Genomic DNA, 25928 nt, shown 5'->3' with positions numbered 1-25928 from the left:
CGTCATGACAGAAGAGAGACGAGCTTCATTAACAGCACGCTTGTAAGTTTGTCTTTGTGTTTGAACGTGCGTGTGTGGGCTACATGCCTGTCCGTACCATTGTGTAATAGTGTGTTTCTTGAATTTTCCAGGGTCAGAGGCAGAAACATAGAGGAGTCGGAAAAAAACTGGGTTTTTATTGTGCAAATGTGACACAATTTAAGGACTGCAATCAGCTACAATCCTGCAAAAGCAAAGTGAATACCTTCGCCAATGCCAGCTTTAGCCTACTCCTTTCTGAATATCTACCACAAAGAATAACTGTCAATTAACAAGCAAGTAATCACTTGCTACAGAAAATACACCAACAGCTACACCTCCTTGCACACCCCTCACTCTTTTGGCAGTAAATCTTCTCTGTTTGTGTGAAGACAATAGCCAGAGGAAGAGAGAGAGAGAGGGAGTGGTGTTGCGAGAGAGAAAAAGAGCGTATGGGAGGGAGGCAGACGAGAAAGCGGCGCTGTTAATTGTTTTCCAGAAAAAGGTTGCAAAGGTCTGCACGTTTGAACTGAATGTCACCTCATGTAAATCACAGCCTCTGCGTTGGAGAAGCCAATAACGGGGATAATTAGCGGGACTCTCTCCTGCACCGCACGCACAGATCGAGGAAGAACACGCTGCCGAGGAAGAGCATCCAAACTCAGGGGAAGATTCCATGTGTGATTAACCAAAAAACCTTCAGAGTTAAATCTGGAGTCTTGAGTGGGAGGACCAAAGGAAAAGACACATAGACAGAGGGGCAGATAGAGAGAGAAGAAGAAGAAGAGAGATATATATCAGAGAGACAAACACATTAGGAGACGCAGAAGAAAAGTGAGGTCAAGCCACTCGGTAAACAAACAAACCAACAAACAAACAACCGTTAGCAGTACACACACACAAAGGGGATGAGGCGGTGGAAAACAACAAAGTGTCTCAGTCGATTGCCTACGCCTTACTTTGTCTCCCCTCATCAGTTACATAAACACAAACAAAGGCCTTTAAATTCAGCTCGGCTTTTTGAAGTGGAACAGTGACATGTGCTCGGGTCTCGTTTGTTGATGATTAATGCAAAGTAAAAAGAATATATTAGAAATGTAAGAATATATTATCCCTTGATCGAACCATGCTGTTGACCATAATTGTCTGCATGTTGACGTCGCTGCTTTACGTTTAATTACGGCAGCGATAGTCCCGTGAACATTTCCTTTTGTCTCTTAACATCACAGCTCAGATTAGTCAAACTCAATGTCACAAAACTTATATATAAAACTTATATATATATATATATATATATATATATATATATATATATAAGCAGATATGAAATGGTTCAACTTGGAAATAATGATACGGTTACTAAATAGCCTATAGGTGCCAGAGTATGAGTGTTTTTTTATGTTTAAAAAAAAAGAAAATTTAAAATCTGAAATCAGCAGAAATCTCCCATAATATTAATCAGAATATATCCTATGTTGCAGAGTCCCAAGACAACTATCACACTCCATATCTCTCCCTCCCTGTCTCCCCCATGCAGTGCAGGTTTTCCTTCCATTGTGGCGTGTGAAACTGAGAGCGCCGCTCACAGGCCTGGCCAGCGATCCATTCTTCCTGGACAGATTGATGGAGAACAATCAACAGACTATACATCTTGCTCGGGCGCAGTGGGTCACTAGCACTCATCCTGGACACCTGGACTTACATCCTGGGCTACAGAGCTGAGGTAAAGCGCTAAAAGAGGGGCAGGGATGGAAACTGGCTGATAGGAAGTGAGACGCCAGGTTAGGGGGTATATGGAGCTGGCATGAGGTGAACAGTCTGGGTTCTCACTTAGCAGAAATAATTGGTAAACAATGAATCATCAGTGAGGGCTGAGTTTAGGATGGTTGGAAGCTATGCTGCTCGATGACACACCAACTCAGCCTGCTAGGAGAGTAGGCCTGAGAGGAGCTGCTGTGTCTATTCAATTACGAGCAGCAACACGGGCAGCCTTGTAACACATTGGCTGTGAGGGAGCATTTAGTGGGCCGTGCACTCGACTGTCTACACACATCAGAGCTTTGAGAAAACAAAGCATTGCCCATGCCACACACACACACATTACCATGCACGTCCAAATGTATAGCATTACACCGAAAGGCACGCGCTCACACTCTTCACGCCTCATTTGAAAAGCAAATTGAGCGCATCTTTGAGGGCGAGTCACGGACTAAATCCTGGAAAACGTTACCCTTTCCTCACTGGCAGCACCACACACACACACACACACACACACACACACACACACACACACACACACACGTCCATACGTCATACATAAGACCTTTCATATGGTAAATATAGCCTCATTCTATTTAAGTCTTCTATCTCTATCTCTCCGTCCTGCAATTTCCAACACCAAAAATGTCTTAAATAGCTCTCAGAGAAGTAGGACGCTACTCATTTGGGTCAGCTCTGGCCGGCCAAACCCCTTCATTCTGGGACAGAACAAACACTGACACAAAGGCAGTGGGAATGGCCAAGGAGAGCGGCCAGGTCAAGCAGGGAATGTCAAGCAGTAATGACAAAGCAGTTTGCAGAGAAAAAAGAGCTACAACAGCGTTATTTACAGTAGCGCTCGCCAAAAAAACTCCTCATGTCATGAAATCCAGAACTTTTGTTGTTTTGACATTTGTAAATTACATTTTATATGACCTAATAAACTGTTTGTTACCTGCATTCAGCTGGGGAGCATTAGCTTAACTACCTATAAAGTGTGATAGCAGCTCTGTTAAGTTTATGGGGGAAAGAATTAAAAACACAAATACACACACAAACTTAAGCATTACAAATACTTATTTCCAGTGTGTTCCCTCGTTGTTTCCTCACCAAAAAACAAAAACAGCTTGTGTTAATTTGATATTTCATTTCATGGAAACAAATCCCTGTTTACTCTGAGAATGATGTGTTCCTTTTTGGTGGGGTGTGAGCCAGTTGTTGGGGGTGAGAGTGCTGAAGGTTTGGATGCGATAGAAAGAGGCAGCGCTGTTTTAGAGGCATCTCGACCTCCAAACTCTCTGCTGTCAATCAGCGCAGCCGTCCGTCCCCTGGGGCTGCGCTTTCCTCCAACCCCTGGGGGGGGGTGGGCACCGCAGGGAAAAAAGAACACAACCAAACAGATGCAGAGAGCTGCCGGTCAATGTGTGTGTTTGTGTGTGTGTGTGTGTGTGTGTGTGTGTGTGTGTGTGTATGTGTTATATTTTTGCCAGCCTGTGGATTCTTATAAGTGCGCATGCGTGCTTCTGCATATGTATTTGTGTACTGTGTATGAGTTTATCTGAGGGTGAAAGCTGAATCTGTGTCTATGTGTGTGTGTGTGTGTGTGTGTGTGTGTGTGTGTGTGTGTGTGTGTGTGTGTGTGTGTGTGTGTGTGTGTGTGTGTGTGTGTGTGTGTGTGTGTGTGTGTGTGTGTGTGTGTGTGTGTGTGTGTGTGTCTGTGTGTTCTTATGTGAGGCAGATTTGTGAGGCAGCCAACACCTGAGGGAGGGGAGTTCTGCCTGCATATCGATGAGCCAGCAACTCTGCCTCTTTGCCCCTCAGCCCTGCACAAACACCATAACCAGCTCAGGGCCAGTCCTTTTCAAAGCCTCACATAACATCTAATGCAGCTGCAGCCCCCCAAGACTACACAACAGAAACAGCACTCAACGTGTAAAAAAACAAAAATCTTCTAAAAAAAGAAGAAGAAGAAAAAGGCTGTGCTGAAAACAGCTCTCCTCCCCCAAAGAGAAACACCAAAAGAGAGATTCTGTCTCATGACTCTGTTTCTAGCTTCTCTTTGTCTCGGAGGGAAATTTAAAGCTAGTGGTAGGTGATCAGAGACGCAATAAAAGGAATAAAAGGGAAAAAGAATGACTATCCTGCATAAAATAAAGCAGACCCAGGACTTAAAAATAATTAATGAAAACCTCAACATTCAGACGTCAGAAACATCAACAGTCCAAAGAATGTAGGATAGCTGTACTGTAAGTGTAAGTTTTCACCTTCTCACTAACACAGTCATGGATATGAAAGTGAAACTAAGCTGAGGGGACGGAAGGCACTGCCAGTAAACCACATTAGCATCAAATGCAAATGAGAAGGGGGCTAATGGTTGGACAGGTGCAGACTGGGCCTCTAAATGACACACACGCACACACACACACACACACACACACACACAAATGAGATGGATGAATTAAACATGGGTGGGCTCGGCTTGGGGGGCTGGCAGGGCTGACATAAAGTCAATGACATACATTATTCACTAGCGCACGTTAGCCCAGCCAAGGCAACACATGACCTCTCACCCCAGGAAGTGCATCCAAACATAACAACCAAAACAATGAGGGGGTTCCCCACTACAGACGGAGACAACGAGGGGGAGAGTGACCAACAAGCTATGCATCAAAATGCATTAGCTTAGAAAATGCAATCCTCAAGACATTGCAAAGTTTACTTGTTGCTTCCAGATGTGTGACAATCTGGTGTAAAAGCAAAGCAGGTGTAGACTAACGGCAGGCGGGAGATGAAGCAAAACCTGGTCCACAAGTGCTAACTACCCACCGTGAAGCTGAGAGTCACTGGCTCACAGAACAGGAAACTGTCAGCCATGACATCATCCTCCCCGGGAGGAGCACTTCCTGCCCGACATTCTTCACTCAAGACACACACACTCACCAGGAAATGGCCTCTATCAACACACACACACACACACACTCCTGAGGAAATAACCAACATTGATGCGGATACACAAGCACAGACACGCATGCAAGGAAATGGCCCACATCAACGGCGGACTGCAGGAGTGTGTACAACGCAAACACACACAAGCACACACTCAAAAACAGCTATAAACCTGAAATAACATTGTTGGCGCATGTAAACTTGACACCCACCACCCCTCCCCGCACTGGAAAGGGGGATCATGGGAAATGCAGGGCTATCCAGTGGATCCTTATCTGTAGTCACAGAGTTTCTCTCCCCCCTGCAAAGAGGCTCTCTCTGCCTGAGAGACACCCTGTGGCAGGCCTGGGGGAGCTGGCCGGGCAGGAAAGGGCCATGGGACACAGGTGGTAGTAGGCAAGCAAGGACACATGGGGCCGGAGGGACAGTCATACCCCCAAAGCAAGTCAGGTTGAGAGATTAGTCCACAATTATATGGATGCAGCAAGTAAATTAACAAAAATCTATTGTGTGGTGAGACCCATTTAAGAAAAGCTATGGAGCGAGATAGCAAAGGTGTACACAGGTGAAATGGAAATGTGTTTGTGACTTGAGGCCCATCCAGGCACATGATAGACTGACTAGCAGTGGCTGCATTAATTAACCCCACACTAACCAGGAGTGATGGAGAGAGGTGGAAGTGGAGGTGGGGGGGGGGGGGGGAGGGGCTCCCCTCATATTATCCTGCCTCTGTAAGAGGCTAAAGTGGCCCGAACATGTTTCCCTGGGGAAAATACACACTAGCTTCTCACCTTTTAGCTGCTTGCCTGCCCAGTGTCAAGCACAGGTACAGCATGGCATGCCAAGGTCTCTCTGAATTTCCAAGAATTCACCACATCAGAGGTTAAATGCACAAAATATGGAATGAGTTGTCTTCATCTTCACGACTGACTGATTCAGATCAGAAGGACAATAAAAATCTGAGACAGTCAGAGATGACAACGCTACATATAGTATAAACATGTAGTCCTAAACTATAAACAGCATGAAAACAGGGCAGATTGTGGCGGATGGTTCTATCAAATCTAAGAAGTGTTCAAGTGCTTTTTGCTATCATAGCCTAAACAAATATGCTTCATAATTAAAATCTGCATCGTATTGCTCCTTGTAGACGCTTTTAAGCCCAAGCAAAGATGAGATAAAGCGATGGGTGAGAGAGATTCTCTCGGTGAGCCAGTACAGTACCCAGAGCGCTGCCGATCCACACTGTACCAGATTTGTTCTCCTAACAATCAAATAAGTTTCTCATTAGCTGACTTTATTTTTTCTCATTCCTGCGATTTTGCTGCAGTGGCCTGTTTCTCCCATCTTAACGAGAGAGAGCTAATTAGGCAATCAGACCCATTACTCTTCCAGAAGAGTTAGAGCTAGCCCAGCTAATTAGGGCTGTAAAATCTAATCATCTCTGCGAAACAGCAGAGGGCTAACGAGCCCTTATTTAACGAACTAAATAACTTCAAGGCTGGAGAGGGGCTGTTGATGGTATTTCTTTATGAATTTGAAGGAGGGGAACTTGTGGTAATTGAGTCAGTTTCACCCTCACAGTTCTTTGTTTGTTTATGAATCCCTGATTATTACAACTGCCAAGAAAATATTGGTACTAAATGAGCAAACGTATAAACCCTCCTCTCCTTATTCCCCTTCAGTCCTCCCTTTAAAGCAAGCCATTCGCTCTCCTCTCACCTGACCTATTTTCCTGTCCAGAAAGAGTGCTCGCTGGAGAGGAAAACAGAGATATTGCTGTTGTTTTCCCTCCCCCTGTTCTAATTTGTTGTTCGTTAATGCTGCCCTCACACCTGAGCCACTGGGTGTCGGGGGAATACCGCCAGCGAGCGACTACAACACATGCTCAGTGTGGGAAAGCTGTTCACAGCAGAGATCAGCCTGCTTCACCAAGATGGAAATGCTCAAACTGAGGCAAACTAAATGGAAAGTTTAATCGTCACCAGGATGGCGCCCATAGAAACAGAGGGACAGAGTGCACAGATGAGAAATTCAACAAGTATGCACACACGAAAAACAAAAATCTGAAATATGGCACAGAGTGATGGGCAGGCGTGTTGTAAGAGGCCACGTGGTGGGGTGCAGCTGTCTCAGGGAGCGCTGAGGTGAGGCCTTCCGCTTCACTGGAGCGGAACAGGGGTGGCGAGCGCACACACACACACACACACACACACACACACACACACACACACACACACACACACACACACACACACACACACACACAGGTAAAGAGTAGCTTTTGACAGAGCAGAAGCGAGCACAGGCCAGCTGTGTTCATCAGATAGCACAGGTCACTGCCTCATTAACACTCACACAAATACACTCAAATGTGACAAATTCAAATCAGACATAAAACCTAAATAACCTATGATGCACTACGTGATAATGCAGTTGTTTGGAAAGGTTAAATACAGTCACAAAAGGTGATACACCACAGAAAAATCACTTCAGCCTGAAATTTGCCAACAATTGGTCAAGTATAAACAAATAATTTCCCTCCCGCTGTTCGTCCACGTGTGTGCCACGCACATGCTAACAGCACAGGCCGGACTGTAAATCTACAGGGCTTTTCTTTTTTCAGACTGACCGTAAATCCTGTGAGCTGCTGCATTGGTCAGAGGTAGTTTATGACGGCAGGAGAAAGGTATACACTCAAAGAAAAGTGTGTGTGTGTGCAGGACTGCATCTGCCAGTGTCAAAAAGCGGCAGACAAGCTTCAGTATACCACACCCGGCCAAGTGTGAGATTTATACACAGAAACATGCACACACACACACACGCCAGGCTGTAGCTGTAACCCTAACAGCTCATCAGCTAAGTCATCAGCCCAACCACACAAACACTGTTTGACCACACTTGAAGCAGAGCTGCTCTGTGATTGCTCATCCACTTTACACACACACCACTGGAATATTATTTACTGCTGTTTCACACATTTTGCACACACAGACGATTATGGTTGCTGTGGCCTGCTTTATTAGGCCTGCAGGTTTAGTTTTCCCAGCCCAATCACATGTCCAAAATAGCTTTCATCCAGCTTACCCCACTGGAAATATATATACACATCTTGTCATCATTTTTCATTTCTATAATATGTTTGTGCAACATTTGCTGCCCGTGTATTCTGCACACAGTTCCTGTCCACACCAACAGGCCGTCATATGTGCTGTGTTTGTGATGACAGCGAAACATCACGTAGGCTGAGGTTAAAGGGCGAAGTTTGCTTACCTGTCGATGATGACAGGGTCTGATGGGGTCTCGTTCCTGTTGCCACAACTCTTCTTATCACAGCATCGACTGCAGGGAGGCGAGAGAAGAGGGGGGCAGAGACAAAGGGGAGTTAGTCACGGAGATGTGAACCACAGAGAAATAAAGATAAGGTACATCACAGAGAGAGGGAGAGGAAGTCAGAGGAGCGTACAGGAAAGAGAAAGAGGAGTAAAAGGGCGTGAGACTTTGGCAGAGTTTCAGAAACAACGTGAATTGGATTTCTGCTGGGCTTCCTGAGGTAAGACCGGGGCTCTAGCGCTACAGTAGGTGAGATCAGCGGGGTGATTTTAGGAGAAGTTTGGATGAGGAGAAGAGCTAAAGCAGGGAGCTTGAATGGGGCTGGATACAAACTTGAATTAGCCTCCAGGGCTCAGGTTAGCTCCATTTCTGTCAGACATCACACAACCAGACATCTTATGTTCTCTATTTTTCCTCAGTGCTCGTCCCCTCCCTCTATCCCGCCTCTCTCTCTCTCGCTCTTTCTCTCTCTCAGAAGTGGGTCACAGAGTGGTCCCACTGGACCTGGGGAGTAGTGCATGCTGGGTAGAAGGGGGTTGCATACTGATGTGACGAGTCCTTTCTGAATCATTTGACTGCAGCACAATGTAACAGCATTGTTGTGTGCCGTCAGCCCCCTTATTTCCCCCAAAAAGTATCATCGTGTCTACCTTTTCTTCTCTGTCTGCTCGTCTGTGTGTACCTGTGTTTGACTACATGTGTGCATCTACTATATGTGTGTGGGAGGAAATGGAGAAAGACAGATTGACCCCCCCTACGTTCTTGAGTCCCTCAGGACAGGAGGCTTGGAGAGCCAGATCAGATTTCTGATCTTGCCTGTTTCCTGCAGCATATGAAAACAAGTGGTCTAAATTGCCTTGTGTGATAACCAGGAAGTGGCTACACTTAGCCACCAGCAATTTCTCTAAATCTAACTCTACATGTATTTCTAGAAGGTTGGTTTGTGAGGGACAATCACATGCTGTGTGATGCATTTATTGATTGTAAATGCATGTGACGGCCTGTGAGATCTCTGCTTGCTTTAGTATATTTGTGTATGTGTGTGTGTGTGCGAATGTGTGTGTCTATATTTTATGTGTAATCCGAGTCCGTCCCCCTCTGCACATAGCTCACTGTCAGGACACAGCAAACTGCATGTATTACACAGACTAAGGAGGATGGGTTTGAGTAATGAGCTTTTCCTTGTCCTAATTAGCTGAACATGAGAGGGATACACACACATATACAAAGACACATATACACAGACACACACATCCCTACCAAAAGAAATAGGCCAGGGCCAATCTCCCCAACCCACTTTGAGGAAAATTATAAGATTTCTATTGTAATTTAGCAGTGTTCCTCATGTATTTGCCCCCTCTTTACACCAACAGACACACCTCCAATGTGAGAAAAACATTTGTCTTGATCCAGACTATAAAGCATCGACTGGACCTGTAGCTGGGTGTGTTTTGTCTTACCTGCACATGATCTCATGGGTCAACAGGACCCGACACATCTCTGGGTTTTTATCCTGGCCCTCATAGACAATAGCCTGAAGGATGAAGAGGAAAAGAAATCACAGAAAATTCAAATAACCGTGATTTATATATTTTTTTATGTGGCATGCTGAAAGTTTTTTAAAAAATGAGCCATGATGCAAGGGAAAATAAAAAACAGAAACGTGTGTCTTTCATCTGGGAGCGGCGTTGTCTATCTGGCAAAAGTGTGTGTCATGGGAATCCAGTCCTTGTGAACAGGAACGCTCTGTTCTGAGAGAGACAGTAAGAGAGAAAGCGTGTGTGTGTGTGTGTGTGTGTGTGTGTGTGTGTGTGTGCCCGTGCATGTGTGTATTCCTGTGTGTGCATATGTGTTTGTGTGTGCATGTATGTTTATATGCTGTGTACAGTGAGCAGTTGGACTGCCAGACTGGAGTATAGTGCACCATCTGGTCCATACAGCACAGCGTCCAAAAATCTAGTCTGGTTACCCACTCAACATGCTCTCCAGGGCTGTGATCACCCTGCACACACACACACACACACACACACACACACACACACAACCACACACACACACACACACACACACACACACACACACACACACACACACACACACACACCATCCCCTCCTACTCCTTTCATTTGAAGGCAATCTCTCTTCATACCTAATGGCATTAGAGGCAAAATTGGCAAAACAAAAGACCTGATTTCAAAACAGCGTTGAAGAGGCTTTTCTTAAGTCGTATCTAAGTCATCCTAATGGAGAATTCCCTCAGTGTTCGCCAGCCCACATGTGCTGCTCTGTATTTCTTTGTGTGATTGAATTGGCCATAACACACTCTGGGATAGTTTGTTCTGTTTCACATTGAGGAAATGAGGGTCAAGGTCCTCAAAGAGTACGCTGGTATGCATCACTGTCTATCTCAAACAATAACACTAACACACAATTGCTTCTGCACCTCATATTCACACACCATAGGTGCACAACCACACACACACACACACACACATACACACACACATATATACTGCCTGACGCTTGTAAAAACACACACACCATCCGCACTTACTGGCTGCTGTGCAGAGGTAGACTATGAGGACACATGTCCTCTACTTTTCCGGGCCTCTGTAAATGTATTCCACAGGTAAGACAGGTCGTTTATCAAGCTGGCTGTGCTGTGCTGAAGTTGAGGGTCTCAGACACAGGCATGCAGCGGGGGTAGGGGGGGGGGGGGGGAGGAAGGGGGGGAGGCGTTTGGAGGTAGGGGCAACATTCAGACCAACACAACCACTGAACTGATCCACAGTTTAATTCTTTGAACCTTCAACGCAAACCTCTTACCTGCTTAGTCATAGAGTCAATGAGACGAACATACAAGTCCTGCTCTGTCCTGATCCCTGCAGAGAGACAGAGAGAACGGCTTCAAATGGAACCAGGAGGCTTCATATCACATCTAAGGCAAAGCTTTCCCCATTCTGGGGCATAGTTTAGATCACGGGTTCTATTCATTCTGACTTCCCCTTTGAGGAGCCTCATAGAAACTGAATGAGTCCAAACTGTTCCTAATGACTTTCAGTATTTGTTGCATGCTTGGAACTGCAAATATTAATTTACTTTCTTTACCCCTGTTGATTTTATCTCTAAAAACATGTATTAAGAACGTAATTGTGAACATGGACTTACCACACAGTTGTCTGATTTATAATCAATATAATTTAATTATATATATATATAAAAAAAACGTTGAAAAGGAGGATGGGAAACATTTTATATTGCTCTGCTTTGGTTGTTTATTTCTTATTGGAGAAGATATAAATAATAATAATAATAATAATAATAATAATAATAATAACAACAACAATAATAATAATAATAATATTTCTTATTGGAGAAGATATACATAATAATAATAATCATAATCATAATCATAATAATCATAATAATCATAAGAAGAAGAAGAAGAAGAAGAACAATCATCATAATCATAATCATCATAATAGCCTAATAATAACAATATAATATTGATAATAAAAGTAATGTGTACAGCAACATTTGAAGCATTTTATAAAGCACTAATCATTCAGGATGAATAGAAAATAATACATAAAGAAAACCCGTTTGGTTTGTTTGCCGTATCATTCCCTCACTGCTGTTGTATTGCTCCAGAAACATGATGGAAGCTGAACTCACCGTTACTGTAGAGGAGCTGAAGTCTATAATGGATCCCATTGTTGGTCTTTTCCCCCGTCGTTTCCTATGGAAATTAAACCAAACACAGGCGGTCAGAGCAGCTCCTCCTGGGACTTTTATTTAACGTGTTAGCTCTCTCTAAATGGGACCCCGTTGAAATGACTTCGTTATATCATCCACACACACCAAATGCAGAAAGCAAGAAAGAAAGGTTTAGTTTGTAACTTGAACAACTGTTGATGACGTTATTTGACGAAATATATTCTGTAAACTGAGTTTCTCAATAATCTGATATTTTGGAGCTAAAAAAAAAAAACGTTCTTTACAATTAGGCCTGTTTACAACTTTATTAACCGATAATGTAAACGGAAATTGTTTAGAATGTTACTAAAGATATTTAACAAATTCAAAAAGAATACATTGACGTTTATTAATTATATATTCAATAAATCATGAATCGTGTATGTAATGTAATATTAAAATGTGTTAATAACACTGACCAACAGTAGAAGGACATTTGGATCTAATAAAAAATAAGTCGATACTAAATGCTGATGAATAAAACACTTTTAACGCCACTTGCAAACAGATCAATAATACACCTGATCGACGTATCAAACATTAATATTGATGTTTGTTTAGGAAATTAAATATCGTATCTGACAACACCTGCAGGAATAAGGCAACACGCTGTGCTCAACTGTCATAAAAATATCAGTCAATAGCCTATGAACAGTGTGGGTGCAAAAGTGTCCCTGCGCTTGATTTACAACTTTAAATAAATTAGTTTAAAATTGATTTCGAATGATTTGAAATTATAAAGAAAAGCTAAAATAAACAGAAGTGTAAATGTTTCATGAAAAGCCTCCAGGACCCATGATCCCTGCTGCGTCTGGTCATTTATCACTTTGACTAAACAGTCCAGTGTGTCGGGCATCAGTCTAAAATACACGCATTATAAGCTTATTTGAAAGATTTGATTAAAACACTATCAAGTGGTGAACATTTTTTGTTTGTTGTGAAATGTGCAAACTCACCTTTTCCTTCTCTACAAAGTCAATGTAGGTGGTTCTCTCTATTTCCACCGGCTGACCCTGTCGGTCGTATAAAGCCAGGACGAAGTGGAAGAAGTTGGACTTGCGAAGGTTGGAGGGCGGCTGTTTCTCGAAGTGTGCCCGAGCAAGACCCACTCCGCTGCGGACACAAGCACAAACCAGCACCATCCACCACGAAGGCAATTAAAATAAATGCATTCAATACAAATGCAACATGGCACATCTGCTTTTCAAATTAAATCTACAGTCTATTATGTTTCAGTCACTGTCCATTTCAAAATCCCCACATGTAATTTAATTTGATGCGCACAAACGCCCATTACAGTTTAATTAACAATAAAATAATAAAATATTACGCTATAGGCCTAAAAGGATTAATTATGCTAATTTATATTACAATCATAATTTGGAAAGGGCGATTGCTTTCATGGTAGCAAGGCTGCTGTCGATAGAAGTATGATATTTATTTTAAACTTGACCAACTTGTTTTATAATAAATTATTTAATTTGATCGTTTTAGAGAAAAAGAACTGCTGAATTCAAGCTGGACAAAAATATTACGGTATGCAAAAAGTACCTATACCAAAAAAGAGGAAACTACCACCGAAGTAAGGTGACGATCTTAAACACACTCTTATAGCACACTTTCCAAAAGACCAAAGTTAATCCAAGCCTACATTAAACCCTGTAAACCTGAAAGTGCTTGGAGTTAACTGTGCTTTCAGTTCAGAAATATACTAAACCTCTGAGCCACATACAGTATTATCATGTTGGAGTTAGAGCTAAAAACTTTAAAGCCAGCAGGAACAGTGGTTATCCAACTATACGTCCTCTGGGAACTCGTGCTGCCCCAAGTGATGCTTTAATACCGCAGATCTGAACGTGCTCTCCCCCGGTCTCCACGCCCCGGTACAGCGCAGCGCCAAGGCCGCCTCAGGCTCACCTCTGGGCGGCTGTGTTGGAGTCCAGCACTCCGGCGCCCTGCATCCATGTCCGAACCGCATTCATCCCGGCCACCATGGGCTCTTCTTTCATACTACTCCCACTCCTCTGGATGCTCTCGTGGATGCCAAACATCAAAACGCACCTTCACACTGTCGCTATCTCTCTCACTCTCTCTCCTCTCTCTATCCTCCTCTCCTTGGCTCCCTCCTTTCTCCTGCCTCCCCTTCCTCGTCTGTTTGATCGCGCTGTCAGAGGAGCAAAGTGGCGTGGTCTACTTCACTTGGCGTTTAGTTGCGCGTGTGTTTCTCAAAGTAAACAAAAGATGCGACATGTGGAAGGAAAAGGGGAGCTGTCAGCATCCAGGGTTAGCTGCACCTCATGTCAGCGACTCCACAAGAAAAAGAAGGGGGAAGCAGTAGCTGTGAAGATGAACAACGTTGAGAGCGATGAAAGGGGAAGCGCAGGATAAGAGGCTGCACTGAGTTGGCGACAGTCCCCCGGATCAAGGTGCAGCTGACAAAAACACAAGCAAAATGTTGCTTTTTTTTGTTGCAACAAACAGTCCACAGTGAGAAAGAAAACCAAGGAGATGAAACACGTTTCACCCTCCTTCGCTCCTTCTCTTTAAAGTCTTCTCTGTTCAGATGAATGAAACGGAAGATTACGCGCAATTAAGAGGCAGTCCTGGGCAACAGCGACTCCGCTCCTCGTCAGCTCGTGCTCAGCTCCTGCTCGGGTGCTTTGCGCTCTATTCTTCCCTGAGGAATCACTTTAGACCATCTCTGGGATGCCAAACAGGAGGGAACTAGTAGGTGAGGTAGGCGTGGTATACAAAGCGAGCAGGTACGCCCCCAAACACAGTTAATAACACGGACAATCAGCTGTCCACCAACCCGACCAGCACGCTGCTCGCCCGCCTGCCTGCTGTCCCCGCCTCAGCCACTTAGCCAGAAGCTGTGCACTGTGTGCGCGGGCTGTGTGTGTGTGTGTGTGTGTGTGTGTGTGTGTGTGTGTGTGTGTGTGTGTGTGTGTACGCGCGCGTGTGTGTCTTTTTGTGCATGTCTTTAAAGTTGACAATTAGTGTATATTCACGACTATTAAACATGCAGTTTGCCTTCTGAGATTAAGGGGCAGAGTGAAGAGGAGACCCGGGCTGGCTGTGACATATACATGGTCTGTTTGCTGCGTTGACACTCTAGCTGCAGCTATGAAATTGTGCCCGCAACTGTCTGCAAAACAAGACGAAACAGAATTCGATCATGTTTGTCAATGTTTACACGCGCATCAGATAACGCAGATTTGTGCCTCATTAGTATATGACAAAAACATGAACAACACAATCAGAGGAAACCATTTGAGGAATCGTCACACCACTCACATCTGTGCACATTTAATTGTGCGTATGTGTCAAATTAATTCAACACTAACAAATGAACACCCGTGAATTTCCCACATTGCGCATGAGTACAAAAATACAAAACTCACGTAATTTGAACATTTGAAATGAAATGTAAATGTTGTGTTTTCCCATAAGAACTGAATCAACCGTGTTGAGCAGTCCAAGTGCTCATTCAGAGTATCAGCTCTTGCAGATTATGAGCTTATGAAAGTTTCAGCTCACAAGAAGCCTGGCAGCCACTGCGCACATTTTTCTGTTACAGCCCGATGGTTTGAAATTAGCTTTGATTAGATGCATTACATAAATCTTGCGGGACTAAGTGTTGAATCCAACATAAATATGAGGATTATAGCTAAACTGCACTGTGTCCCGCTGTCCAAAAAATGCTCAATAACAGAAAAACAAACAACACACAAACATGTGAAATAAAATGTGCATGCATGGTTGCTTACAGAACCATGAAACTGCACGGTGGGCTCACATGCATGAAAAAAACTGTAGAGCCAAGTCCAGCTTGCAGAGAGTGAGCATGTTACAGCTCTCCACATGCTCTCCATCAGTCCTGGTTTCCCCCTATCATTACAAAGTCATTTCTAAATTGTCAAATTTAATTGTCTGGGGGCCATCTGTTCAATAAGTACGGTTTGGTTCATTATAATGAAATGGAAAGAACGACAGAGTCAGTTTGACGGTTTGTTTTATCAGGGGGGCATCTTTGAAAATTAAGATTTTATCAGGAATTGTTGAAATGAATCAGTTTGACAAGTTTATGATCACAGTTTAGTAAAACTGCACAATTAAGAACACAATTTTGTGTAATAGAATTTTATTTCTGTAATTCTAATAATCTAAAACGAGTCTTACTTTCATTTTTAGCAGTTATACATTTCTTTGAGTTACATATCATCCTCCCCAGGGCAGCCAGCAGTCTCAGAGAGAGAGAAGAGTCTCAGCGGTCAAGGTTGGACACCACACCCCCACAATCATCTCATCATTGTCTATAGATGTTTATTTATGTCTCCTGCTTCGGGAGGAGAAATGTGAGCACCCCACCACGTGAATACACGATATAATAAATAGTGATAAATAAAAGCAACGTGAGATAAAATGTCTCTCACACTGCCTCAAACACACACACACACACACACACACACACACACACACACACACACACACACACACACACACACACACACACACACACACACACACACACACACACACACACACGTTCAGCGCTATCCTTCAGCACATTTGTTTGATTGTGGCCGGCTCTCTCGCTATGATCCTGTCTGCCTTGGTCGGCATGCGGGCCAACGCGATCACCCGAGCCCCCCAGCCCCTTGGGGTGGCATATATTTATATCCCCGAGTACCAACACACACTGTTAGCCCAAATATCATCGTCTCAGTATCCAAAAACAGAGCTGTCAGTTGGGGCCTGATGATCCAGCCATGTTAATACTGTGATTTATTAACTCCATGGCACCCAGACATAAAGGTTTGCAAAATATCTCTGGCCATTACGCACAGGCAGGAATGTAAACCATGTAAAAGCGCGCGTGTGTGTGTGTGTGTGTCTGTGTGTATGACTTCCATTCAAGTGTCCACATATGGGAAGGCTAGTAAAAACACCGTGCGTTATAACTCTAATAAACATTTTGAAGTGATCAGAAAGGAGTTGTAGGCGCTGCAGTCCGCCACCAGATGTTCTCTTAAATCAAAAGGTTGGGCTGATGATAATAACGGCCTGATTGAATTGAAGACTCATAAAAATGACTAGCTGTAAAAACCAGGCATATGCTTATGAGAATGGGCCTTATGTCTAACAATATGCTATCTAGTCGACATAAAAGAAGACAAATATAGATGTTAATCATTTAAATATGTGGACAAGATACAAGCAGAATAAAATTTATTTGATACCTACATTAAAAAACAATTTTATCATGAGTGTGTATAGTTTCTAAAACATGCAAGGAAATATTTTACCACTACTAAACTGAATAAAAAAAAGACTATTTAAAGATGAAATCAGGGGCAAAAAAATTTGAAATAGTTTGTACTTGTAATACATAACCATTTGTAATCAATTATTTCCCCCCTTCTGTGCAACACATATGTGGCCCTTCCTAATGATGACCTCTCCTATTTTACTGGTAGACTCGAAGAAACACTTCCTGTATTTGGTGCAACGTTGCCATCTAGTGGCTTTAAAAGGACATTGCACGACTACATGGACAAGATTCCTCGTCCACTTTAAATCCCCTGTTTTCTCAAATGTCGCACTTGCATAGTAAGTGGAATGCAGATAAATGCCATCTGTCCAAGTTGCTGTTTCTCTGCTACCATTAATCAACATGGTCAACAAATGTGGACAAGGGCAATGAAATTGTGGATTCATGAAAACAAGTTGTGAATGTAATTTATGTCATACAGAGACCAGAAGATAAACTGAAGGGGGATTTACCAGATGCTCTCAAATGTTCCTGTTTTTTTATGTTCTTGTTCTGAATGAATTCATGTCTTTGTTTCGATTTTTTTAACTAAATGATGGGTATGAATTCTTTCATTTTTGTAGGGAAAGCTTATCATGTAATAACTAGGCAGAGGGCAACTTCTCCATTTGCTTTAGACAGTTCAGTTCAGCTATGTGTTCAGCAAAAGGACTAAAACGTAGGCTTTTGTTGTTCTTGTACTAAAAGTGCTTTAATTCTAACAAATTAAATTGTTTTTCATGAAAAATCAATAAAATGTCATACATTTCAAACTTCATTTTGACTAGTTTTGCTACTCCAAGTGGTTCCCAACCTCTTTGGCTTGTGACCCATTAAAACAAAGCAGTGGCTAAGTAGCATATCTCGTGTAAGTTGTTCAGCCAAAGACTCATTTTGTTGTTGTATTAAATAATTTTAACAGGCCTGATGGACCTGATTGTATATCCAGCTAAGCTTAGATAAGTGGAAAGTTTGAAGAAAAAATGAATAGTTTTGTGCAGCAGTTGTATGTTTTTCTGCCATGAGCGAACAGATTTACCCAGCAGCCCCTTTTGGAAATACATGGATCACAGTCTGCTAACCTTTTTCATGCTATCCTTTTCTAAAAAAAAAAGAAAATATTCACTTTTTCTTGCATCACATATGTTCACATTTCTCACATATGTAAAAACATGTTGTGGTCTTGTAGTGCTACTACTCAGTGCCAAAGCACAACATCATAAAAGCTTTGAATGTTTTCTTTTGAACACATTTTATCTTCAAAATTGAAGTGAGCTTTTTTCCCCTAGTTTCATACTCAGCACTTAAAAGAGCAAAAATGACTCGGCCACAAAAACTACCACTTCTGTTCAGCAAAAAGAGTTCAATAAAGCGTCATCATCAGGACTGTGTATTGACGGCTGCATTAAAACAATCAACACTTTGACTTCATTTGTACTCTTTAACCTCCAATAATCTGACACACGCTGCACACAATAGACCAGAGTCAAGGTACGGCTGACTCATCAGTACTCATAATGTCCATTATCTTCATCCCTGTTTCAGCTGCCTACCTGCAGCACATAACCACTTCCCTTCTTTTATCAGTTCTTTATCCATGGTGAGCTTTGTCCTGAGACATATGGCTCATGCCAATGTAGTGATATGGATCGCTGCTTGTAGTAGCTTATAGATTTTTTTTAATTAAGATTATCCCATTAAACATACTGTAAACGTTTAGTCGTTAAATAGATCGTTTTGGTAATATTTTATGCAAAAATGCCAAGCACTCCCTGGTTCCTGCTCGTAAGGATTTGTTGTGTTTTTGTCATGCATGATAGTAATATGCATACCTTTGGGTTTGTGAATGTCAGTCACATAAAACAAGAAATTTGGATTTGTAAGCTTGCGCCCTGGGAAATTGGAACGGGCATTTTTCACTATTTTCTCACAATTTACAGACAAAATGTTTAAAGGAGCTGTAGGTAGGATTGTGAAGATCCAGGACTTAGCCAAAGAATTTGAACATCAACAACTTCTCAGTCCCTCCCCCCTTTCCGCTAAAGCCCAAAACGGTCTCCTAAGCCCCTCCCCCCACAAGGGAGAATGAATGCGTATGCATAAGCCGTGATTGACACGCAGTTAGACACCCCCCCCATGGCCCTGATTGGTCCATCTGAACAGGGAGCTGTGGATTTCTGTAAATTTCTCTCCAGGCTGTAGGTGGAGCCAGAGGAGCCGGATTTCTTTTCTAAATGACCTGCTTCATGTAGTTCTACTGGAACATAGGGTCAGTTTCAGAAATATGACAGAAAGGGAGTTTTATAAGTCTTACCTACTGCATCTTTAATCGATTAATTGAGAAAACGATTGTCAGATTTTCAGATAATTGTGAGTTGCAGCCCTGTACTGTATCTTCATTATTTAATATCAGAACTAAATATAAAGGTAAATGACCTTAGACTGATCTGTCATTTGAACAAGGAGACTTATGGACATATACTGATAAAGAAGATCTCCACATTTCACTTTCAACAGTGGCACACAGCATTACAGCAGTTACAGTAGATCACATTGTACTTCCCTTTACACGGGGAAATGGAGGCAAAAAAAGTAGAAATATTTCCCAAAAATGTGTCAAGTGCTCTCTGTACCATAAAGCAAACAAATAAACATGTGCAGTTTATCAGACCTGAAAGTGGTTACATCACTTAAGCTCTTGTGCTCTTTATGAAGAGGAAGTGGAGAGAAGGTTCATCACAACCTCCTGACCGGCCGAGTTACACACCAATACCGGGAAGACGGCGTTACTCTTCTGTGTAGGTGAGATGTTGTTTGTTTGGGCTTTTCATACATGTGACGTGGTATTTGGGTAATATAGATCTATCAACTTCGGTAATAATGCACTGGTATTTTGGGTTTTTTGGATCTGCTTTTTATATCAAAAGTTTGATTAGTTCTAATAAAATAATGCTGTAGTGCAATTACTGGAACTAAAAGTTTCTTTTCACTGCATGTATTCAGCTTTCATAGATTACTGGTGTCAAAGGCACACCTTGTTCTACAGTGGGATTTAAAATGTGAATAAATGTAATATTTGTAATGATCCATTATTAGAGATAAAATACTACACATTTGGACCACAAAGTAACATTTCTCTAGCCTGACATTGCCAGTCCAAATCGCAAATGAAACATGAGCTCACAGATTGGTCTGGTCCCAAGACAAACATTTCTCATCTTTATTGTTATTGTTTTATTGGTACAATTACTTTATCCACTAACAATCTGCGACTGTATGATTATATAGATTTCAGGAAGAAAAAACAGCATGCAATTTGTTTTAGTTACAATTTTGATTGCCTCACAACCTGCCCTGGTTTGCTGCCATTTTAAGTTTTTTGGTTGAACTGCACACAATTTATGTCACAAGCACTGGGCTAATATACTGTCATGCTGTTTGTGAACTGTGATTAAACCACAATCACTCTTATGGTAAGGCTGAGTAAGACATTTCCTCTGCGGTCAGAGGGAAAAGTCCACTGAAGATGCGAGCATTGACTGATGCTGTTAGAAAATAGCAGACACATCAGCCCCTTTTGTGATTAAAATGTCAATGCCCTGCTGTTAGCACTTAACTGTCAATATACTGCATGTGAGAGTCTGCTCATAGGGCCGTTTGAAACAAAGAATATTGAGGAACTCTGCGAGCTCAGTTTCAGAACGGTATGTAGTTCAGGGACTCTCAATAGACTGTTCCATTACCTCATTTAGATCAGTTTATAAGCTGCAATTTGAACACTGGATTTTTAAGTTTCTGTTTGTCAGCTGCAATGTAAAACTGTGACTAACTACTTAACTAACTTGTTTTAAGATGTAAATCAGATAGAGAATGGTAAGTCTGACAAATCCATAGTTGTACAGGGGGAGAAGGACCAAAAGAGCAAGAGAGGGATGGGAGAAGAACACAAAACAACACTAAAACTAGATGTGTCTCTCATGACATGCAACAGAAGAAATACCAACTGTTCCAGATCTTCTTCCAGAAAGCAGGCACCAGACACAGTTCAAAGTTTGGGAATTTGTTGCAGTGTGAGAAGGAGTTTCCATCAAAAGCCACACTCTCACCTAGGGAAAAGTCATACAACTCTGAGCAGCTGATGACATTAAAACCTTTTTTTTATTGGTCAAATAGAAAAAAAACTATTTTTTGTTTGTTTCTGTTCTCTACTACAGGCCTTGTTAAAAGTAATAGGAGAATGTGGTACTATCACTTCTTCTAATTCTGGCTGAGGCAAAGATGAAGCTGCTGACTGGAACTGGGAAACTAAGGACACGCAACAAAAAAGAATGTGTTAAATATTTTATTTCTTCAATTACAATTAAGAATATTGACATATTACAAACAAAATGATATAAGATCAAATAAATATAAATATATAAAAGCATATGAATAAACATAACATTTTAAGAGACATCCAGTTTTGGGATTCTCTTTCTTCTGTTAAGCTCAATTTTTGCTTTGCTGACGTTTGTTCTTCTTGTGTCTCCTCAATCTGTAATGGAATATAATATATAAGGAAATGAGTGTGACTCTGTAACTCTTATTTTACAACTATCTTTCAAACAATCAAGTAAAATGTTTTAATTTAGCACTTGTTACAACCTACATCTTGGCAGTTCCTGAGATCTAGCTTGATGCCGTCAAAATGTAATAAAGAGTAAAATACAGTATATTCTCACATTTTATCACCTTCTTGTAGTTGATGTACCCATTTGTTTTTATAGAATCTTTGGCCATCAAAACACACCACAGAAAGCAGTGAAAACGTCTTTTTTGTACATACAATCTGACAGAGAATTAAAGCTACTGAGAACATATACACAGTTTGGTTTGCAGGCACGGGGACAGTCGGCTCTCTGGCAAGGTGGGAAAACACTGAGAAGAACCGGTAAGCATTGTAGGGGGAATAAATGCTGGATCTCCAACTTCACACCACAGGGAGGCACTAACCTGAGATAGCTCCACTCACTCCACTGGGAGTTACAGAGAGCATCCTTAGCCCGGACACAGACGGCCTTAACCTTGTGCTTGACTTCAAACTGACAAATGTTGGTAGAGGGAACTGTCGAGGTCTGAGAAATAAAAATATCATATATGAAATCACATATTTTTGCATGTGTAGTTCTTCCATGGTTTGTGGGATTTCCTTTCATCTGACATTTATTTATTTGAAGTGACATTTCTTTCACTCCACAGTTCAATTCACTACCCCCCTCTTACCTTAGTGGCTTTTGAGTCAGTGCACGGGTTGTCACACTTTTTGCATCGCCCCCTGAGCTGTGCAATCTCGAAAGTAAGAGGGAAGTAAGAGGAGGGGCTGCTCCAGGAGCTTGGGTAACTCCACTCTATCATTGTGGTGTTGACTTGACCAATGCTCACCTTGTCAGGTTTCACTGTTGAGGGGGCGAGAGCAACAGATAAGAGGGAGATAAAAACGAAGAGAGGAACAGGAAGAAATACAAAGAGATGAAAGAGAATGCTGTATTGTGTGCAGAAAAATAAAAACGCCTGGCAGTCACAGAGATGTCTCACCTATCTCTGACAGGTAAAAGCCTTTAGAGTAGTTCTCCAGCAGGAAGTGCTCCGTCCTCAGGTAGACACTGATGTGGATCTGCTGGCTCTCCTCAGCGTAGGGGCAGTGCTGCTCCTCCAGGCACACAACCCTGTGTCCGTTGTTGTCCACTGAACAGTTGAAGTTACTCTGACCTGAAGAGCATGTCCAACGCTGGCCGCTTTCATCCACAGAACACTGGGTGTCAGATACACTGTATTAAAAAGCATACATATTTGACTTTTTATTCAGATGACACACTGATTTTGTAGTTTCGCTTTGATTTTGTAATGGATGAGCTGTAACAACTCCTAGACAAATAGTTGAAGGAGCAAAACATATATAATTCAGGAGCTTTAACACCTGTATTATTTTTACATGAAATCTGATCCCAAGACAGGACCTTGATCCCTAAATTACATTAAAAAAGTACTTTGTTATGTCTCCTTTCATAAAGGGGTATTTATGGATGTCACTGTGTAGTCTCAGCTCTGACACGAGTCTGAACACTGTTATTATTGGAGAGCGAGACAGAAAACATTTCGGCAGTTTGAGAGCTTACCGTTGAGCTTTGATGAATGCTACTTTGCCAACACGATTGCTGTGCCAGGTCCAGGAGCAGTGGAACTCTCCGTTGTAATTTTGAGCGGAGCACTTTAAATAACCTTCTAATGAGAGAAGCAACATACACATGCAGAGATGGGAACATAAAACAACAAAAAACAGACTATACAGAAATACTTTAAAATATCCCCATATCTAGCTGTTTTAGAACATTTGAAACAAGACCGTACCCTGTTCACTTTTCATAAGAATTCTCCTGATAGCTTTGTCCTCTTGGATCAGAACCACGGTGTGATTGAGGAGTGATCCATCCTTGCTGTGGCAGGTGTAGTTTCCCCCTCCTAAGCTTTCCTCCAGCTGCAGCAGATACGTGTTTCCCCTCTGTTCTTCCTTCCACCCGTTCTTTCTCCAAAAAATATCCTCATTCTTGATGTCTCTTGCCATGAGCTCGTCTGGCAGCTCCAGGCAGCTCAGGGGCTGTTGGCCCTCCGTGCCATCCACCTCCACAACCAAAACTAAAAGAGTACACACAGGAATTAAAAGTGGTTAAGAAAGAATATTTAAACTTGGAATGAGTAATGTTTTCAGAGAGATCAAACATACTGTGGGGCAGCAGAGTCCAGAGGTCCATTGGATTTTGATGACTGACTTGCAGAAATACACAGACAAACAGACACCAGACAAATACCTCCATCTGAATAACAAAGAGAAGACAGAGAGGGAGAAAGTGAGGTGGTGACAGAAAGAGAGCACAAGGGAAATAAAGGGGACCCCAAGACATTACATCTTGAGTTAATGATATAAAAAAAACTATACATTGATGTTGTAATTAGTAAATGTAATTATTGAAATGCCTGAATTCGACAATAATAATAACATAGAAATGATCTAAATAATAGCAAAATAATAAATAAAACCAAAATAAAGAAAGAGATTGCAAAATCTCAACTAAGAGTGTAAGCTAAAACCACAGCTTCAAATCACACTCGCATCAATAGAATTAAAATCAAGACCCATTTAGAACTCACTACCTTTACCAAAGTTACAAAGAGCCCCTAGCTATGTTTTTATCCAGGTGAAGGAAGTTAATCACATTACATGTAGGCCTATATAAAAGAAGAATTGTTTTGATGATACTGACAACATATTTCCATCACGTTATTCTGAAAACATCCAGATCAATCGCACATACTACATATTTATTTGCATTAACATTTCTATTTTTTATTTTAAACCTGCAGCTAAACATTGTTCAATTATTTGCTGTTCATAATGGATTCCACTCGCATCTTTTTATTTATTTTTTTTAAATAAAGTTAAACAACAACTTGACAAAATCAATCAAAAGCCCTCTTACCTTGGCATTCATCTCTCCAGTTCTGGGATTCTGGCCGACTTTTATGTCTGACATGCTGGCCAAACTTCCCCATATTGACTATAACAAGAGAACATTCCAGAGGAACTCCGCAGCCAGTCATCTGTATAAACAGACGTATTCAGCATCCCTTTACTCACTTCCACTGCCTCACTTTACTTCTTTGTTCAGGACCCTTAGTGTCGCTGAAGCTATTATGGAACCTACGCAACTTCTATTTTAGAGTAATCTTGGGTATTTGTACTCTTTATTTTGTTGTTTAGCTAACGTAAGCTGTATTGTGTGCATTGCCTCTTTGTTTACTTTCAGTCTGGTAGGTCTCTCATTTCATTTTCATTTTCATTTTAGTCAGGATGTTTGGTAACACTGGCACCTGTGGGCAGCTCGACACATAACACTATCTGCGGCCAATACCTAGCTAATGTCAAGCCTTTCCCCAGAGCCTCTTTGAACTCTTCCCATCAGGCTACAGGCTTTTTTCTTCTTCTTACGACATAGGCCTGCATCATTTCAGAGTGTTACATTTCATGTAGCCTATTTAAGGAAACAGAAATAATAAAAAAACAGATGCAAACTAGCATAGCAAAACTATGAATCCTACATAATAGACTGTAACAACCACAAGAAAAACAGTTTACAGTTAGCCTGGCTTACTGTAACTATCATAATATGTGAGATTTGGTGCATGACATCACCTATGATGATACGACAATTTAAAAAAAGTTAATATTAGTAGGCTATCATACTGGGGCTTAGTTGCAAGGGAATTGGAGGAAATTATTATAAATAATTTAAAGAAGAAAAAAAGACCTACTTTCGCGTCCTCTGGCAAAACTTTTGCCAAGAAAGAAGAAAGACAAGAGACTGAAAGAGTTTGACAGTGGGGAGTGTTTCTGATGGAACAGTGTGTCTGGTCTGATGCAACACAGTGATGTAGCACACATGTATCAGGTATTTTTACATACCAAGTAATGATGTCAATGCATTTCCATTGTGATCAGGGTGTATTGTGGGAATTATGACAGACAAAAAGATGAAATTCCAAATAATATATCATCAGAGCCAAAACCAAATTGATGACATGGTGTAGCATCACGTTAAATCCATGATTAATTGATTTTCTGTTTCTGTTTCAGCTTTCTTAGTTAGTTTTGTTATTGATACATTTATGGTTTGAATAGCTTAAAATCCAGGATTAAATACTAGATACTATTTTTTTGCAATCTTTAATCAAGGAGCTATATTTATGATATCATGTTATTTATCCTTGT

The 25928-nt window shown here is 41.6% G+C and overlaps 2 protein-coding genes across 7 annotated transcripts in view; both read right to left on the bottom strand.

Moving 5' to 3' along the window:
• The window catches only part of ebf1a (EBF transcription factor 1a), a 55677-nt gene extending 41579 nt beyond the window's left edge, over positions 1 to 14098 (bottom strand). For all 6 annotated transcript variants that reach the window (XM_078261287.1, XM_078261286.1, XM_078261291.1 and 3 more), the window contains exons 1-6: positions 13729 to 14098; positions 12768 to 12924; positions 11731 to 11794; positions 10882 to 10937; positions 9516 to 9589; positions 7996 to 8064 (exon numbers count right to left, since the gene is read on the bottom strand). In XM_078261287.1, coding sequence (XP_078117413.1) covers positions 7996 to 8064; positions 9516 to 9589; positions 10882 to 10937; positions 11731 to 11794; positions 12768 to 12924; positions 13729 to 13862 — 554 coding nt within the window. In that variant the 5' untranslated portion in view covers positions 13863 to 14098. The remainder of the gene's footprint in view (positions 1 to 7995; positions 8065 to 9515; positions 9590 to 10881; positions 10938 to 11730; positions 11795 to 12767; positions 12925 to 13728) is intronic.
• A 7353-nt stretch (positions 14099 to 21451) lies between these two features.
• Positions 21452 to 24976, bottom strand: il12ba (interleukin 12Ba). The gene is made up of 8 exons (XM_078261292.1): positions 24640 to 24976; positions 23886 to 23976; positions 23513 to 23797; positions 23281 to 23386; positions 22700 to 22932; positions 22388 to 22560; positions 22118 to 22239; positions 21452 to 21659 (listed from the first exon to the last, which is right to left on the bottom strand). Exons 1-8 carry the CDS (start codon positions 24691 to 24693, stop codon positions 21614 to 21616), a joined length of 1110 nt encoding a protein of 369 aa, XP_078117418.1. The 5' UTR covers positions 24694 to 24976; the 3' UTR covers positions 21452 to 21613.
• Positions 24977 to 25928: the final 952 nt, after the last annotated feature.

The sequence above is a fragment of the Sander vitreus genome, chromosome 10, assembly GCF_031162955.1.
Source record: "Sander vitreus isolate 19-12246 chromosome 10, sanVit1, whole genome shotgun sequence".
Taxonomy (NCBI): domain Eukaryota; kingdom Metazoa; phylum Chordata; class Actinopteri; order Perciformes; family Percidae; genus Sander; species Sander vitreus.
The sequence above is the reverse complement of the archived record's forward strand: the minus strand, read 5'-3'. Positions and strand labels throughout refer to the sequence as shown.

What these genes read in the sequence shown, in the direction of transcription:
- il12ba (XM_078261292.1), bottom strand. Translation starts at nt 24,693, where the DNA reads ATGTCAGACATAAAAGTCGGCCAGAATCCCAGAACTGGAGAGATGAAT. An exon ending in CTGGAGAGATGAATGCCAAG is followed by an intron (nt 23,977 to 24,639) that starts GTAAGAGGGCTT and finishes TTTGTTATTCAG; the next exon opens with ATGGAGGTATTTGTCTGGTG. An exon ending in AGTGAGTGGAGCTATCTCAG is followed by an intron (nt 21,660 to 22,117) that starts GTTAGTGCCTCC and finishes ATTCCATTACAG; the next exon opens with ATTGAGGAGACACAAGAAGA.